Source organism: Mustela nigripes, chromosome 16, assembly GCF_022355385.1.
Source record: "Mustela nigripes isolate SB6536 chromosome 16, MUSNIG.SB6536, whole genome shotgun sequence".
Taxonomy (NCBI): domain Eukaryota; kingdom Metazoa; phylum Chordata; class Mammalia; order Carnivora; family Mustelidae; genus Mustela; species Mustela nigripes.
Window position 1 is genome coordinate 15,032,247 of NC_081572.1, and position 18,502 is coordinate 15,050,748.

Sequence of the window (18,502 nt, forward strand, 5' to 3'; positions counted from 1 at the left end):
TAGATGCCTTGCTTTAGGGTATGGGATGGGAGTTAGAAAATGCAAATTTGTTAGAGTACTCCAGGTTAGTCTTTCTTATTAACTTTGGTTTGTTCAGACTAGCTTTCACATAAAACTATTTACATAATGCAATAAATATTAATGTTTCATTTTTTTTGAAACTCCAGACAATATGCAAAATTTTGTATGTAGGTTCAATTTTCTGGAGAGATTGTCCATAAATTTCATCAACAATCATTTTGCAAGATATACATATCACACATATTGCAGCCCTTAAGCTTACACAATGTCATACAGCAACTGTATCTCATAAAAGCTGGAAAATTAAAAAAAAATATGTTCCCTAAAGAACAATAAGTAAATTTAATAAATTTATCTAATCTTTAGTAGTCTTATAGTCTTTTAACTAATAACTTAGACATAAGTAAGTGGAAAAAAAGTCACCCACACATATAAACACAGAGCTGTCAGTCCTTTTGCTATTTAGAAATTAAATGTTTAAAAGATTAGGGACTCTACTTTTTGTTTTGTTTTAGTAGCGCCAACATGGGGCCTAAACTTACAACCTGAAGATCAAGACCTGAGCTAAGATGAAGAGTCAGACACCCAACTGACCTAGCCACCAGGTTTCCTGGGACTCTGCATTTTTTTATCTCATTAGTTTGGCACTTAGCTAAGAAAACAGGCTTTCATTCTATACTGACCAAGCTTTTAATATATACACAAAATGTGGGATGTCGTTATGTAAAAATATTGCTGTCATTGTCTCTGGGAGGTGAGGTTATGGGTGTACTCATTAAATTCTTCTAGGTTTCAATAGGTATGCAATTACAAAAATCCTGGAAGGAAAAGAAGGAAGAGGGAGGAAAAGGGGAGGGAAGGCAAGCAGGAAGGGAGTAAGGGAAGGAGTAAGAGATGGAAAAAAGGAAGGAAGGGAGGGAGGGAGGGAGGGAGGAGAGAGGAAGGAAGGAAACAGCCACTGACTTTGTGAATTAGAGGATAAAAATCTATTCGGTGCATCTATATTCAGTAACTTCTATGATATTTTTTTTGCCATTGAGATAAATTAAAAAAAAAAAAGAAAACAGGTTTTAAAATGTTAAATTATCTTCTATCACAGCACCCTACTTCTGATTCTCTCCCACTGAAGTAGGAATCACTGCAAAGACAGGATATATAGGAAGTACTCACTGCTGGCAACACTTAGAGAAGTGTTTCCTTGCCTACATAATTGCCCCCAGTGTACAAAAAGTAGTATGTGCACAATGATGGATGGTGATGACTATTTGGCTGGGATAAAAAGCAGTATTTGACAAGCTCAAGAACCCGAAATGCTTCACTGAAATTTCTAAGACTGATGTTTCTCACTGAGTGTTCCTTTGGGCTTTAAACTGAGGTTTCTGACGTCTGCTTTGAATAGACATATGTTTGAGATACAAGTGATGGTAAAGAAGCGTTACTTCTGTAATGCAGTATTCTCCATTTTATTTCCCGCTTGGCCTGGATTTCCTTATCCATTCACAATTTATTCTAATGTAGAAAGCTAGGTATATATATACTGGTTACAGTAAGGAAAGTATTATCCTCAAAACTCACGTTTGTCTAAATAACAAATTTACTCTCTGTTGACGTCCAAATCTGGAATCTATTCTAGAAACTGCACACTAAAATAACATGATATAATCACGCAGGCTTAAAGAGAAAAGCACCATTCTAGGAAGAATTATTTCACTGTACTGTAATAGTCAGTACAGAATGGGAAAGACCTACAGGTAATTATATGAAAAACAGCAGGGGAGGGGCTGCTCAGTCAGTGGAGCACCGACTGGCTGGCTCAGTTGGTGGAGCATGTGACTCTTGATCTCTGGGTTGTGAGTTCAAGCCTCACACTGGGGGGTTGAGATTACTTAATTTTTTTTTTTAAGTGGCAGGGGTGTTTTGAAAACAAAATGGGTAGGATAGCAGGAATTCTGGTGAACCAGCAGCTAAAACCTTTTAAGAATTAGTGGTATGGCCTCAGAGTCTAGAGAAACTTCAACAAGGAAAAGTAGTGATTATTACAGTTTGATGATGTGAAATGGAAAGCTGAAGTATTAAGGAAGAAAGTAGGGGATTGGTCTAGAATGGACTCTCCTACTCAGCTCTTACGGAATTTTTTTTTAGTGTATACAAGAATTTAATACTCCCTTCGGTTGTTTTATTTACTTTTTTTTAAAATTTTTTATTTTTTATAAACATATATTTTTATCCCCAGGGGTACATTTTTAAAGATTTATTTATTTGAGAGAAAGAGCATGAGCATGAGCGTGGGGGTGATGGGCAAAGGGAGAGGGAGAGAGTCCTAAGCAGACTCCTCACTGAGCATGGAGCCCTCCACAGGGCTTGAGTCATGATCCTGAGAACATCTCCTGAGTGGAAACTGATCTAGATGCTTAACTGACTGTGCCACCCAGGGGTTCCTTCAGTTGTTTAAATGTGGCACTTTCTTTTAATCTCCCTGAGTAAATTGAAAGATGAGGAGTGGGAATCCAGGAGAATCTATGTATTTGCAGTAGCTGCCTTTTCTTCAAGGACTGGCTTATCTAATGCCAAAAGATATGCTTGTAACACAAGCTGTTCCTCAGATCATTTCCAAATAATCTGCTGAATGTGTGTCCATGGTATCTGACACAGCAGCTCTTAGGAGATTTTGTTTCACATACTCCTTAGTATCTGCCATCATCTCTAGATGATAGAGATGGTATTTTCCTTGAAATCCTGTTCTAAGTATGGATATCTGTTCTAATATAGTAAATACAATCTAAGATGGTAACAGGACATAGTAATCTTCCATAATGTGGTTTGTGCATGTCTTTTGGCATAAATACATTTAAATACTGGCCCCCTCTTGGTAAGGAATAATGTTATACTTTGAAAAAAAATTTCTTTTTAAGATTTTATTTATTTATTTGACAGAGAGGCAGCGAGAGAGGGAACACAAACAGGGGGAGTGGCAGAGGGAGAAGCAGGCTTCCCACTGAGCAGGGAGCCCAATGCTGGGCTCAATCCCTGGACCCTGGGATCATGCCCTGAGCCAAAGGCAGATGCTTAACAACTAAGCCACCCAGGCACCCCTGAAAAAAGATTTTTGAATAGTAGTAGGAAAGAAGGGTATAATACAAAGGGGTGATAAGTTATCTTTGTTCTTTATTCTTCCTTTCTATGTTGACCACGAAAAACAAATCCGGAAATGCTAGCTGCAACATCAGAATCTTAATATGGCATCATGAGACAGATTTTTCCAAGCCAAAACCTCATGCAAGTGGTACAAACCACTTTATATTACTTAGTTATTTTCACTGAATATATTTTTCTATAAAGTCAAAACACATTACAGTAAACTTAAAGGTATAGTAGCATTGATTATAATTGCTTAGCAGTACAGGTTATTAATCTATAATCTGTAAGTACTCTGTACAGATAAATCAGGGAAAGACCTATAGATAGTTATAAGAAGGACAGCAGAAGTTTCTGAATATAAAAAGGACGGATACTAGGAATATATAGATTTTTTTTCTATTGGAATGTAAGGATGAGAAAGATACATGCTTCCAGACTATGGGATGGCATATATCAAAAATACGTAGAAAAAAAAAACAAGAAAAATTTGTTGCTTCATTTAAACAACTTTCCTCAAAATTCCAATTTACTCCCTTGAGTGTGTATTGGATGTAGTGACTTCCTTCTAACAAACAGAATATGGCAAAAACTAGAGGATTCCACTTTTTTAAAAAGTTCTATTTATTTAAGTAATCGTTATACCCCATGTGGGGTTCAAACTCACGACCCCAAGATCAAGAGTCGCATGCTCTTCTGACTGAACCAGCCAGATGCCCGGTTACTATTGAGATTATACTACAAAAGATCGTCACTTTCATTTTGCTTGGACTCACTTTGCCTCTGCTTGCTTGCTCTCATGAAGCAAGTTTCCATGTTGTGAGGTGCCTATGGAGAAATACACATGGAAAGGAACTAAAGGTGGCCTCCGGCTAAAAAGCTAGTAAGGAACTAAGACCCTAAGTTCAACAACCCACAGGGAACCAAATCCTTCCAACAACCACATATATAAACTTGAAAGAGGATCCTTCCCTAGTTGAGTTACAACCCAGGCTGTCAACCTGTGACAGAAACTGTGAGAGAGTTAAGGGCTACTGTTAAAGCTACTAAGTTTTATGTTAATTTGTTATATAGCAATAGATCACTAATACAGGATCTATTTTCGAGTGAACTCAGTGAAAATAAATAGAATTTAACCAACACTTTCCCCAAGTCTTATAAGCGTTAATGTTACAATGCAGAACTTCTAGGTAAGGAAAAACACAAACAAAAAAACAAGGAGGATATTGAGGGACTTAAAAATAAAGGATGGCACTGGCGACTTCATACAGAATTTGTAAGTCTCGAGTTTGCTGGGTGTCAAAACACAGGTCAAGAATACCTCTCTGTCCCTTCCTTCCACCCACAGAATTTTTCATGGATATTAGGCTGCAGGAACATATATACTGTTTAGGAAAGGAAAAAGATAAAACTACATTTATTTTCAGAAATAAATTTACAATAATACAGACTTGTGAAACACAAGTTATAAGTCATAATAACTGATATTCCATATGCGGAGTGAAGTAAATTATGTATTATATCTTATTTAATCATCACAAACACCCTATGGAGTAGGTGATATGACTATCTTCATATTTTACAAACGAGGAACCAGAGGATTAGAAACATAAAGTAATAAAAGTTACAGCTAATATGTGGCACAGCTAGAGTTGAATCCAAGCTTGTCTGATCCTAGGGCCTGAGCTATTTACCGCTGTGAAAAATTGCTTCCACTAAAAAAACCAAAACCTAGAACACACACAACTTAGCATCATACATATACATACATTGCCTGTAAAAACAACTAATGACTACAGGATATAGGTGCAATTTTATCTTCTGCAAAGTACTCTAAAAAGGATGATAGCCTTATCCACAGTATTCTTAAATAAAAGGCACTAAAGGTTCTAAAACATAATAATAATTGTAGCTAAGATTTACACAGCACTATAGGCCACATGCATAACTGTTTTGATTATTTCACATAGTTTAACAAATCTTTGCAGCATTCCTGTGGTGTAGGTAATATTATAATCTCCATTTTACAGATAAGGAAATTTCTTAGGTTGCTCTTTGCTCAACATTACACAAGTAGTGACAGAACAAATGTTTGAACATAGGCACTCTGGCTTCAAGATCTGTTGTCTACACCAGTGCATTTTACTCTAAATCAGTGCATTTTCCTGCCTCAAAAATTGTAAGTTAAAACGTTTCTCAGTTAATGGAAAAACTGTTCTTTTGGATATATAATTTATGGATCTAGGCGCCACATGCGTAGGCCAAGTTTTTAGAATTTGTGATGCAAGACATCTGAGAAAAGTTAATCTAAGAGTTTGTGGGATGAGACTATTTATCTTTTAAATAATGGTAAGATGTAAATCAGGAAAACAACTAAAAATTATCAAAATGAAACATTTTATTCAACAAAGCATCTGTTCACTAAAATAACTTTCTGACATGTTTAAGAATTTACCAGTGGCTAAGGAAGTATGGGCAAGAAAAGTTATTCATATTCATATTCTAGTTCTTTGGCATGCTTTTTTTCATTACCAGTAACCAGGCTGTGTCTCTCATTACTTAAAATACACTGAAATATGTTCAGTTTATCTCTCTGCTTCTGAGCTCTCCTTTCTAAACTGACTTTCACATTGTGATTAAAGCAGCACTGTTTTTCAGCTATTCCCTTCAATCCATTTACAAGTCTGTCCAGTGTCCATATATATGTGTGTGTGTATTTTGTTGTTGTTGTTGTTCTAATAGCTATACTACTAACAGCCTTTGTTTCATTTCAATCTTTACAAGAGTATTTCTTTTCTCCTTTATTTGGGGTGGTTAAGTATGTGTCACAGACTGCTCTGGGAGCCTCTTATAGAAAGCAGCACACATTGGGCACCTGGGAGGCACTCAGTGAAGTGTCTGCCTTGGCTCAGGTTATGATCCCTGGGTCCTGGGATCAAGTCCTGCATTGGGCTCCCTGCTCAGTGGGGAGCCTGATTCTCCCTCTGCCCCTCCCCTCCCTTGTGCTCACACACACGCACTCTCTTGCAAAAATAAATAAAATCTTTAAAAAAGGAAGAAGGACACATGCACATTACAGAATGTTTGTGTATAATAAGGAGTTTAGAGCACCCTTAAAGCCCACCAATTTAAGTCGGGTTAAAAACCCTGCTTTACACTTGTTGTGTTTACAACACAGTAGACATAGGGCATACAAACACAACATAGCAGAAGATGTGAATTACAAGAAAAGGCTCCTGGGATCTACATGCCAATCAAAAATTATATAGAGGGTTTTAAAATATAATTTTAAGTATAAAACTCATGGCAGAACAAATGAAGCACGTCTAAATAATGAAGATAACATTTGATAATGTTTTCAGGGAAAAAAAATATAAAGAAAAAGATGAGAAGACAAATTATCCTTTTAAGTAGAATGACCACAACTATACAGGAGTTGGGAAAAGAGGTTCAAAAAATTACTTTTTATAAAACATTTATCTACAGTGGCTTGTGTTTGTCCACAGAATGTACAATGCTGATAAGAAGTCCAGAGGAAAAATCCTTTATGAACTCAAAAAAACATATATAAATATGAATATGTACCAAATAACTATCATAAAACTCTCTTCCATTCTTGAGTTTCAAATACATCCTAATCTTGTTGTCATCTTAAATAACACTGTCCTTTAAAGGACAGTGCCATTTTAAAAGAGATTTAAAAGATCTATTATAAAAAGATTAATCTCAAATTTCTCTGAAAATAATCGGTGTGGATAAAAGCCTGACTATTTTCAGAATACCAGTCTGGACTTTGGCCCTTAACCTTGCATGTGTAGTCAAAAGTCCTATAAAACTGTTCAGTTGGCTTGTGTCAAGATTCGTTTCTACAGTTGAGATGATAATTACAACATCCAATACAAAAACTGAAGAAACAAAGGTATTTAAATAAAGAATATCACCATCCTTTAGTGAATCTGATGACTACAAGATTTCAGTAAACAGTCATTGTAGAAATATTTTTTTAAGTTTTTTTTAATATAATTTTTTATTTTTTATAAACATATATTTTTATCCCCAGGGGTACAGGTCTGTGAATCACCAGGTTTACACACTTCACAACACTGTGTTTTGGTGAGTGCTGTGAAGTCATTGTAGAAATTTTAGAAAAGGAACAAAATGTAATGGTGATGATGAACAACAGTAACAGGAAAGGTGCTCTTATTATTTTGCCTGAAGTAAGCATTTGGCATATATGTTACTACTTTTTTTGCAGTTTATGTGTATGTATTATGTAGTATATATATAAAAACACATGGCATTTATGTTATTTTACTTAATCTTAACAACCCTATGAGATAAACCTATCAAAAAAGACCCATTTTAATCAAAGCTTGCAAATAATTCAAGGTTATGAAAGTTAACACATTGTTACAACTAGTAGGTGACAGAGTCAGAAATTAAACCCAGCTCTAACTCTAGAACTTGAGCTCTCATTCACTAATATATGCTGCCCAAGAATGAAATTAAAACCACCTGTAGGGGCGCCTGGGTGACTCAGTGGGTTAAGCCGCTGCCTTCGGCTCAGGTCATGATCTCAGGGTCCTGGGATCGAGTCCCGCATCGGGCTCTCTGCTCAGCAGGGAGCCTGCTTCCCTCTCTCTCTGCCTGCCTCTCTGCCTACTTGTGATTTCTCTCTGTCAAATAAATAAATGGAAAATCTTTAAAAAAAAAAAAAAAAAAACCACCTGTAACCCCACCAACCATCCACAACCACTGCTAACACTAATCTCACTCTCTCTTGACTTAACCAATCCCAACTCTCTTTCTCTTTAGGCAACCAATGTTTTCCCTGAGAATGTACATATTTACATATATGTTATATAATGTTAAATTAATTATATATTTATATATATGCTAAATTACAGAAATAAGATCATGGTATATGCCATGTTGCTGTGACAGGAAACTGAGGCACACCAGAGACATTATATCACACGTTTAGGATCATAAGACTAGTAGGGGGAAAATCAGAACTGAAACACAGAATATTTAAGTAAAAATGACTCTCGGGGAATGTGGATGGCTCAGTCAGTTAAGTGTCTGACTCTTGATTTTTGGCTCAGATCATGATCTCAGGGTTGCAAGACTGAACCTTGAGCTGGACTCTGTGCTGGCTGTGGGGCCTGCTTAAGCTTCTCCCCCTCCCGCTCTAAAATAAATAAATAATTAAAAAGTAAAACAAGTAAAATAAAAATGACCCTAAACCTTTACATCTTCCCACTCCCTGATAATTAAGAAGATGCTTTAACACCCTGCAGTATACTTCAAGGTATATAGTATAATATATACCTTGTATAATAGTAGTAACAATATAATAGTATAATATAATAGTGTTATATATAATAGTAACTATAATAGTAACAATTATAGTAACAAAATCAGCTAACATTTATAAGTATTTACTATGAATCAAGTTTCTGCTAAGTGCTTTATATTAATTTGATTTAAGATTATTCCCATTTTTACAGATGAGGAAACTGAAGCTCAGAAAGGTTAAGTGACTTGCCTAAAACCACACAGCTAATAAAAAATGCCGTAAGCAGGAAAGTCAGAGTGTAGGATGAATCTGTTCTCTTACCTTGGGATTGCTTTTATTGAAATCCCTGATATCAGTTGGTTACCCAAAATACAGATTACAGTCTCATAAGTAAAAACTGAATTTTCTGCTTCTTAATTAAAGGAGAGTTAAGGGGTGTTTATGGAATTTAAACAGTACCAGAATTCCTGGATTACACTGTGTCTACCCCAGGAGTTCAACAATAAATTCTGCTTGTGATTTATACAAATCACTTAAATTCTCTAGGTCTTAATTTCCCCACTGTAAGACAATTATCAAACACAATTCACTTAACATCCCCTACGCTCTGGTAGGTCAGTTATGCAACATCATCAATCATGTCCGATGGTTTTAAGCACAGAACCCAAACACACTGTTCACTTATGTTTTTCTTACATTTTCTGCATACAACAAATCTGATTTGAGGAATGGTTAAATGTAAGTTAGGTATTTTAGAATCTAATGCTATGTAGACTGCATCCCGTAATTTGTTGACAAATATTCTGGATCAATGACTGTATCTCATTATAGCTTTCCACAGACTTTGCAGACCAGATATCAGTGACTTGCTCTGATTTGATCTACAATTTCCTTTTACACGTAGGACAATACTGAAAACTAGACATAGGTACACAGATACCAGGAACAAAAGGACCAACCAAAAAAAGGATTTGTCTGTTTCTTAGACACAAAAGCTTTATTCTTCCAGCTTAAGGTTACAGGCATCAAAAGGTTTAAGTTCAGACAATACAGAAACAACATCCGCAGAAGAGCAGAATAACTTTCCGGAATTGTTCACTGGACTGCTTGTAAGCAGCCTGCAGCAGTCCTGTAACCCCGCTGTTCTGACTTCGTCAGAAAAACAAATTCTCAACCTAACCCAGGTTTACTGAATCAGAAATTCTGAGGGTGGGCCCCGCAATCTGCAACAAGTCTTTCTGGTAATTCTGAAGCATGCCAAAATCTGAAAGCCACTGCTCGAATCTTTGGTTTATGACTGTTTTCTCTGTGAGTTACACATACTATTTTCCTAAATTCATATGTGATAATGAATAAAGCAGGTGGACAAGAAGAGAAACAGCCTGAACTGAGTTATCATATATAAGCATATGATAAAACACAATCTCTGTTCTTTTAGTATATCCTATGTAAGCGAAATTCAAAAGGAACGGATGATTTGTTTGCTTTCTGAGTACACTGAGTTCATCTGTTTATTAAGTTTTGGTACTATGTAGAAGATAACAGCTTCAACCTTCAGGTCACTAATCTTATCTCAGTAGAAACTTATTTTTGGAGAGTTTAATAACTTCATTATAAACGTGTAAAACACTAAGTTTCTGTGCATTAAGTCTGTTCAGATAAGGAGAGACTGAGGAGCATGGCAATTAACATTCTGGCAACATATTTTAGTTTTTTCCTGGCTTTCTAGAAGTTTCAACTGACGTTTAGTTTGGTTCGATTCCAATTCAGCAAAGATTCATATTTGTGGGAAATATACATAAAAAATAATGTGGATAAGATTTTTCAGAGGGATTCAGCACTGGCATTCCAACAAACAGCAGCTACCTTGAAGATAACAATGGCTAGATTATATTAAAGATGTCAGATGGACAATCAGGAAGTGAAAGATTGTCTTCCTGAGAGCCATTCTGACTTGCAAATCTGGAAGAGAAAAGCCCTCCAACACAAGTTTCTTTCCCAAAACTTAATGCAGTAATTAGGGCATTTATTTGTTTTACTTAATTATACCAAAATTTTTATGAAGAAATGCAAAGCACACTATGCCACTGCCCAAGAAGTGTGACAGTACCTCAAAACATGAAAAAGATTCCTCTAACCATGTGCTATGGTGCCGTTTAAAGAGTTATTTTGTTCCTTTCAGACACAGAAAGCTGGTTCCTGATACATTATTGTGACTGACTTAAAACAGGCATCTCCCGACGGTGGATGAAACCTGGGATTCTGCATCCTGGAAGTAAAATCCCCAAGGTCCTTCAATATTTAAAACTGATCCATCCAATCAATGTCTCTGATTAGGTTTAGTCCAAGTTTTCGCCTATTAACCTTCCCCCCGCTTATATATGTATTATTTGGTTTCAGAGCCACATTATCCTGATGTTTCAGATTATTGATATCTTCCCTAGAACTAAAAATCATTTTATTCTGCTGACCCCTAATGCTGTAAATATGTAGTAGTTTCATTCTATGGTTTGACATCAATTTTAATGAGCAGAAATAAAAACAAAAGACCTAAAACCAAGTTTTCTAAGGCCCTCTGCTAAAGCTCTGATCTGTATACTCAAGTAGATCTTTGAACATTTCTGACACAGCTCTATAGACTCACTGTAGAATGAGTGTAAAGGATGTTGCCAGGCAACTCATCTCAGTTCGCAAGAATCTAAGCATTGATAATGATTCTGTCTCAGCTTGGCTCCCACAAGAGAAGGGTTTTAGTGAACTCCCACATGTGCTCACAGGCCATTCATGAAGAAGAGGTATTTCTAAAAGTGAATGTCCAGGAGCCCAAATTGGGAACCTATAAGGCTTCTTTTCTAGTAATTTAAGTTTAATGTTTCCAACATCACAACTATTTTCTATAACTGTCCAGAAATCCAATGGGAGTTAGAAAAAGTAGGTCATATATAAAGGGCTAGTGTTGAATAAACATTTTTATTCATATCTTTAATATTCTTATTTGCACATGGCCAAAGCAAAATTTCTTCAACTATCTCAAATAACAAAAATCACCCTGAAAAATACTGATCTACCAAAATAATTTTAATTCTTTTGAAGATTATCCTGGAAATGGTTTTCAATACTTACTCATTATTACATCAATAGTCAAAAAGGATATTCAGTAAAAAACTATGCTCTAATAAGGAAAATATGCCATCAGTTGCAAAAGGGATTATGGGTATGCTTTTATGAACAGGATACATGCAAAACACTGCCTTCTGGATAGGCCTGATCCAAACCTCCCTCTGTCAAAGCAGACACTTTGCATGCACGCTTACCAGGGCAGTACGTATCCACGTCCAGTTTCTGAGCTGAAGCGAGGGTTGGTGAGCCAAGCTCGGATTCTGGAATTCGTGGGCTCTCAACAAACTTTGCCTTCCTCAGAGGGGCTAAGGACAAAAAAAAGAGACAGAGAGAGAGGGAGAGGGAAAAAGGAGAGAGAGAAAAACAGATAAAGACAGAGAGAGAAGAAAACAGAAAGGAGGGAAGAAAGAAAAAGGAAAGAGAAACGGGGAAGAAGAAGGGAAAGAGAAACATAGAGGGGTCATGAGTAAGGGGAACAGCAGGCAACAGATGGAAGCACTTAAATGAACGACACACTCTGTCAGACTCAGATCAGGTTACCCTATTTTTTTGTGCCAGAAAAAAAATGAACTGCATTCTTCATAGAGGAGATGGGTCTTGTTAAAACGTCACTGCAAACTGGAAAAGCTAAAATCTAATATTCAAAACTATGAGCCTGAGTTGCAACTGTCTATCACCTTTCACTACTTTCTCTCTTTAGAAAGTAATGAGCTATTTTGTCTTCCTTTGCCAGTAAATAAAGGTATGGACTGAGGAAAGTATACGGCTAAGTTTTAAAATTCTGTTTATAACAACTGTAATCAAAGGTTTTCTTTAACCAGAAATAACTGCTATAACACTCAGTTGTGATAAATACCATAACTAGGATTAATCTACCTAGCTTATAAGGAAATCAATCACCTGACGGCTCAGCTTTTAAGGTAAGAAGTCAAAACTGCTAGTGGACTAAGATGCCAGTCTGACACAGGATGCTAAAGGTAAAGAGAGGTGATTTAGTTGCACATATATTCAGGAGTTCTATGGATTAGTCATATCCCATGCCATGGAATCCATTCATTCTTGTAAGGAATGAAATAGAAAGTATAATTCATGAATTTAAAGTTCTATTTATCAAAGGCTTGTATAAATTCTATGTATTGATTTTTAGGGAGAAGAGTTAAGGAACACTATTGATAAACATTTAAGTAATCCATGTAATACATTAAAAATTAACATTAGGAAGATCACTTTCGTACTTTCAAATTGAGTTTCATTAAATAAATGACAACAGGGTGAAACTGCTTAGCATAATACTGGTTCAAAAGTATCGTTTGAATCTGAAATTGAGCTGTATGCATTATATATTTGTGTCATAACTATAGGTGTCCAAGACATGGGAGTGTTTAAGATCACATTGCTTTTTTCAAAATTTCTGCGTGTTCTTCAAAATCCTCATCCATTACTGATCCACAGGGGATTCTAAGTTATTCCTAAAAGACCCTGTAAAAAGTAATATAAAACGTGGTCATTATAATGGCCAGAAATCTTGATTTTCTCTGGAGGATAAAAATAATAAAGTATTAAAAAATATAGAAGTACTTTTGAAACGTGCCAGTACTCAAAGCCTACAGGCAACTAAATCACATTTTAAATCTTAAGATAAGTATGTATATTTTAAGTGTATGTTAAAAAACAAAATAAATCCTGTTTCTGTCTCCATAGCAACAAAGGTGCTAACAGTATGGTTCTCCGCCAAAAGTAAGCTTTGGAATAGCAGAACTCTCACCTCTGCTAAAACTGTAATAATTGAGCCTATTTTTAAAAGTCACTATCATAAAGATCTCAAGTGATTTATATGCAGATCTGCAGGCTACTAATAACCAATATTAGAGTCTCTTTCATTATAACCTCACCAACCAATTCTAAAATAATGAAACATTTTATTTATCCAGTATTGCTCTGTATAGAAATGATTATAATTTAATTCTTAAAGCTATTAAGTCCTTTACTAGAATTTTTAAATTTTCTTTATCATGGCAGAGAAAAACTATTTTACCTCCTGAGTTCTGACAAAGACGGCACTGGTCCCTGTTCAAGGGATTCCATACATCTAAAAATCTTAATAACAATTTTTATAATGAAAGCTACACTAGTGGGCTAGTAGTCAGAAATCAGCAACTTAGGGTAGATACGTAAGGAAGAAATTGAAGGATGGCGGGAGAAACTGAGGGGGGCGGTATGCGGAGTGTATAAGACTTGTGAGATGGGGTCAAGGGGATAACTCAGGATCCCGGAGATCTGTAAACTCAATGCCACGCACACATCTCGATTTTCCCTTCTCAGGAATTCCAACTGAGGTTATCTTTCCAGCTCACAGTGGACGTTTGATTCTTTTTTTTTTACCTTCATCTCTAACCTCATTCATGGGATACTGTACATGTCTAATAACGACTTTATCTTTTAAGGCAGATTATAATGTTCCTCTCATACAAATTACAGAAAACTAGTGCTGTCTCTAAGTCCAAACAGGGGGTAAAATCGCAGGTATGAAAGGTTGTCTGATAGTCTTAATACTGCTTGGTGGAGAACATAAGAGGTCATTTTGGAAGCTAGGACATGATATTTTGCTTGGAAGCCTAGAATACTAATATACTTCATTGTTAAAAAAAAGAAAAGAAAAGAAAAGAAAAAGGCCACAGAAGATGATTCAGCTGGGTACAAGAATTCTGTGTCAAAAGGGTTTAACAGACCGTTTTTTAGCAAGTGGATAAAGTGAGATGGGCAGGAGGATTCTAACACCAAACCACGTATTTTACTGTGATATAACATAGTAGTAGAGTAGTGAAAGGTTGGACAGCCGAGGAATGAAAGTCTGGGCCCTGAAACCAGAAAGCTTAAGTTAGATTCCATCTCTTCCACTTTTCCCAAGCTGAGAATATTTCTCTAAGTTTCTGATCAGTTATTCGGACTTAATAACATTACCCATTCCATGGGGGGAACTGTAAGGATTACACTGATTAAAATAAAATGCTCCGAACCGTGTCTAGCACATAATAAGTCCTCCATAAATACTAGCTGTTTTCCTCACTGTTTTGATCTCATCACTACTACAACAGATGCAGCGTGATCTGTAGAGTCTGAATTGTGTATGGTTGGAAGGAAGAAAACAAGGATGTCTAAGATGTCACGGGAGAATGACAAGAAAAGTGATATCACCAATTTTTATTTTTAATTTAGAAGGAAATATTAAGGAAAACATGTTATAACTTAGAAGGTAGTAGGTTACCCAAATCAAAATGGTCTAGACAAGGAGAAATACTGTCATTGTCAAATATTGTAAAGAAAGAAAATTAAATAGTTGAAAATTAAATAATTGATTCGACCCCTGGTTCTCAAAATGTGGTGCCTGGACCTGCAGCACAGCATTATCCAGGAATTTGTTAAAAATGGAAATGATCGGACTCCTCAAATCAGCTGAATCAGAAACTGTGGGAGGTGGAGCCCAGCAATCCTCGTGTAGCAAGCCCTCCAATGATTCTATGCATGCTAAAGTTTGTGAATACTGGATTAGAAAAAGATATCTGTAAATACGTCATCATAACAGATCAGGAAGGGGACTTTCCTAAGAAAGCAATATAACTGTTGTGTTATTTTTTTTTATTTTTTTTTTAAGATTTTATTTATTTATTTGTCAGAGAGAGAGGGAGAGAGAGCGAGTACAGGCAGACAGAATGACAGGCAGAGGCAGAGGGAGAAGCAGGCTCCCTGCCGAGCAAGGAGCCCGATGCGGGACTCGATCCCAGGATGCTGGGATCATGACCTGAGCCGAAGGCAGCTGCTCAACCAACTGAGCCACCCAGGCGTCCCTTTTTTTTAAAGATTTTATTATTTATTCATGAAAGAGAGAGAGAAGGAAGCAGAGGCGGAGGGAGAAGGCTCCCAGTGGAACAGGGAGCCCAATGTGGGACTCGATCCCACAAGACCTGACCTGAAGGAAGATGCTTAACCAACTGAGCCACTCAGGTGCCCATGTTGTGTTTTTTTAAAAAGAGTCCTGAGTTATAACTATCCATCATTTGGGGCCTATTTTGAAGAGAGAGCAATATTCTCTGTACTCACTTGGGGAGGAGACTAAATAAATTTCCTTGGGGAGGAAATAAGAACAATCAGATCCATCACACAGCAACATGAATGGTGAATGAGAAAATCTGCCTCTGCAAACTGGAATCCTAGAGATAACGCTGAAGCACACCTAATCCAAGCAAGAATCAAGGCACTAAAATAAGGATTTTAAATAACTACTAAGGTATCTGTCTTTGATAAAGGTTTCAGAGCACGTGGGAATTTTTAGGAGAGAACTGCCATGGGACCCAGATAATTATGGGAGACAGGTATGAGGGCAGACCAAACCAAAGCAAGAATCAGAAAAAGAGAACTGAAGGATACATTTAAGATGAGAACACCATAAAGTACCAAGAAACTCTCTTCACAGAGTTGGTTTTATGATAAAAAGCTTATTCAGTAAGATTAATCTAAGACAAAGTCATTGTCAAACAAAATGATTTTAGCTATAGGTGAGAATAAGAAATATAAGGCATCCAAGTCAGAGCGGAGTAAGTAAAATTATCTCCGTTTGTAGATGACGTTCTGTAAATGTAGAAAACCTTAAATGAAAGTGAAGATTCTATAATAAAACTGTTAGAATAAACAAACTGAGGAAAGGTGCAAGATATAAAATCCATACACAAAATGTTACTAATGATGAGCTATCCCAGAATGAAATAAAGAAAACAGTTCAATTTAAAATAGCAACAGGGGTGCCTGGGTGGCTCAGCAGGTTAAAATCTCTGCCTCCGGCTTGGGTTGTCGTCTCAAGGTCCTGGGATCGAGTCCCACACCAGGCTCTCTGCTCAACGGGGAGCCTCCTTCCCCTTTTCTCTCTGCCTGCCTCTCTGCCTACTTGTGATCTCTCTCTGTCAAAATAAATAAATAAAAATTTTTTTAAAAACCCAGCAACAAAAAGAATACTTAGGAGTAAACTTCATTAAGGAGGCGAAAAACTTGTACACTGAAAAACTACAAACCGTTGCTGAAATTAAAGACACATATAAATGAAAGATATTCCTTGTTCACAGATTTGAAGACTTAATATTGTCAAAATGGCAATACTTCCCAAAGTGACCTATGGATTCAATGCAATCTTAATAAAAATCCCAATGACATTTTTTTTACAGAAATAGAAAAATCCATCCTAAAATTCATATAGAATCTCAAGGAACCCTGAAGAGCCAAACCAATCACAGAAAGAACGAAGTTGGAGGTCTTACACTTCATGATTTTAAAAACTTACCATAAAGCTTTCTACAAAGTAATCAAAACAGTATGGTACTCTGTCATAAAGACAGATATATAGACCAGCTGAACAGAGATTCCAGAAATAAACCCCATGGCTTAAGGGTTTTACGAAGGTACCAAGACCATTTTATGGGAAAAGGCCAATCTTTTCAACAAATGGTTCTGGGGAAACTGGATATCTATATGCAAAAGGAGAAGCTGGATACCTATCTTATACCATATATATATAAAAATTAACTCAAAATGGATCAAAGTTCTATATGTAAGAATTAAAATTCTAAAACCCTGAGAGGAAAACACAGGAGAAAAAGATATTAACTGGAGAACTATTAAAAGAAGTTGGAGAAAATTGGTGGAAAGAGACAACTGTATTTTAAAAAGTTTTTAACTGAGCTTATTAGGCAGAATCTTACATGAATATTTATAACGTTTTTGCTCCTAAACATTTATTAAAAAATAAACCTTTGTGTACCATGAATTTCCTGGAGTGGAAGAGTGGGGGAAAGTGTAGAGGAGAGATATTTATGACATTCTCTATTTCGTCCTCCTTAACACCCAGTCTATGATGGGTTTAAAATCTAGAAATTCTAACCTATCCAAATTCCTAATTAACTACTGTTCATGATTGTGCTTAAATGATATAAGCAATACCCTGAAGGAAGGGGAATGCCAAGGAGCTGTCACTGTTTGGTACTGCACCTTCCCCAAAACAGAGGATGAAAAACAACAAAGTTTAAAAAAAAAAGTGACAGATAAAGAAAAAATAGAATCTGACAACTTGGAATAGACTAGATGTAAGTGAAAAGTAGATGAAGAAAAAGAACTATAATTCACATAGTTCCTTGGGTTTTTTGCAAGGAAAATGTATCTTAATAAAAGAAAAAAATAAAACCCCCAGATATAATGCAGAAAGAGGAAATTAGAACTTGACATGATAATCTATATCAAATAAAAGCAAATCTACTGTAGAAATAATCTGACTCTTTATAATGAAAAACAAAACTTTACTGATCTAAAACCAACTATAAAATTAATACATAGCTGGAGAGTATTATTCCAGCTCTCTCTTCTTCTGTCCATGAAAGTATAATAAATGAAATATGTTTTATACACTTTTCTTTTTCCTGCATTTTCCTCAAATACCATGCACTATCCTCTTTAGTCTCCCCACTCTCTGACTCTACTTTACAAATAAAAATTGTTCCATGTTGTTTTACATCCATATTATGCCATGAAGTATCAAGTAATTGGAACATATTTATTTTAAATCTGAATAAAGATATATTAGTGTAGCTAGAGATACAATGCACATATTCTTGACAACTATAACAGACATCTGATTTCTCTGAAAGCTGTGCAAATACAAGTGAAATACAAAATGTGTGCAGTGTGGCCAAGTAAAGTTAATTTTGCTTACAAATATAAATATCAGTTAGTGTATGGCCTCTAGATGTCCATGACAGGCTCACATATCTCTATCTTGACTGATTATAATGAACAGCCAAAATAGGATTCATTTTACTTGAGTAAAAAAGCAACCTTACATAATTTCACCATTTATCCAACTTATCCAAGAATAACACCAACTATATC

General features: G+C 36.0%; 1 protein-coding gene across 7 annotated transcripts in view; it reads right to left on the reverse strand.

The window, feature by feature from the left end:
* TANC2 (tetratricopeptide repeat, ankyrin repeat and coiled-coil containing 2) overlaps positions 1-18,502 on the reverse strand; it is a 365,238-nt gene that overhangs the window by 171,165 nt on the left and 175,571 nt on the right. For 5 of the 7 annotated variants that reach the window (XM_059379770.1, XM_059379768.1, XM_059379773.1 and 2 more), the window contains one exon: positions 11,770-11,880. The exons of the other annotated variants lie outside the window; for them this stretch is intronic. In XM_059379770.1, the coding sequence (XP_059235753.1) occupies positions 11,770-11,880 (111 nt within the window). The remainder of the gene's footprint in view (positions 1-11,769; positions 11,881-18,502) is intronic. 7 annotated transcript variants of the gene reach the window in all.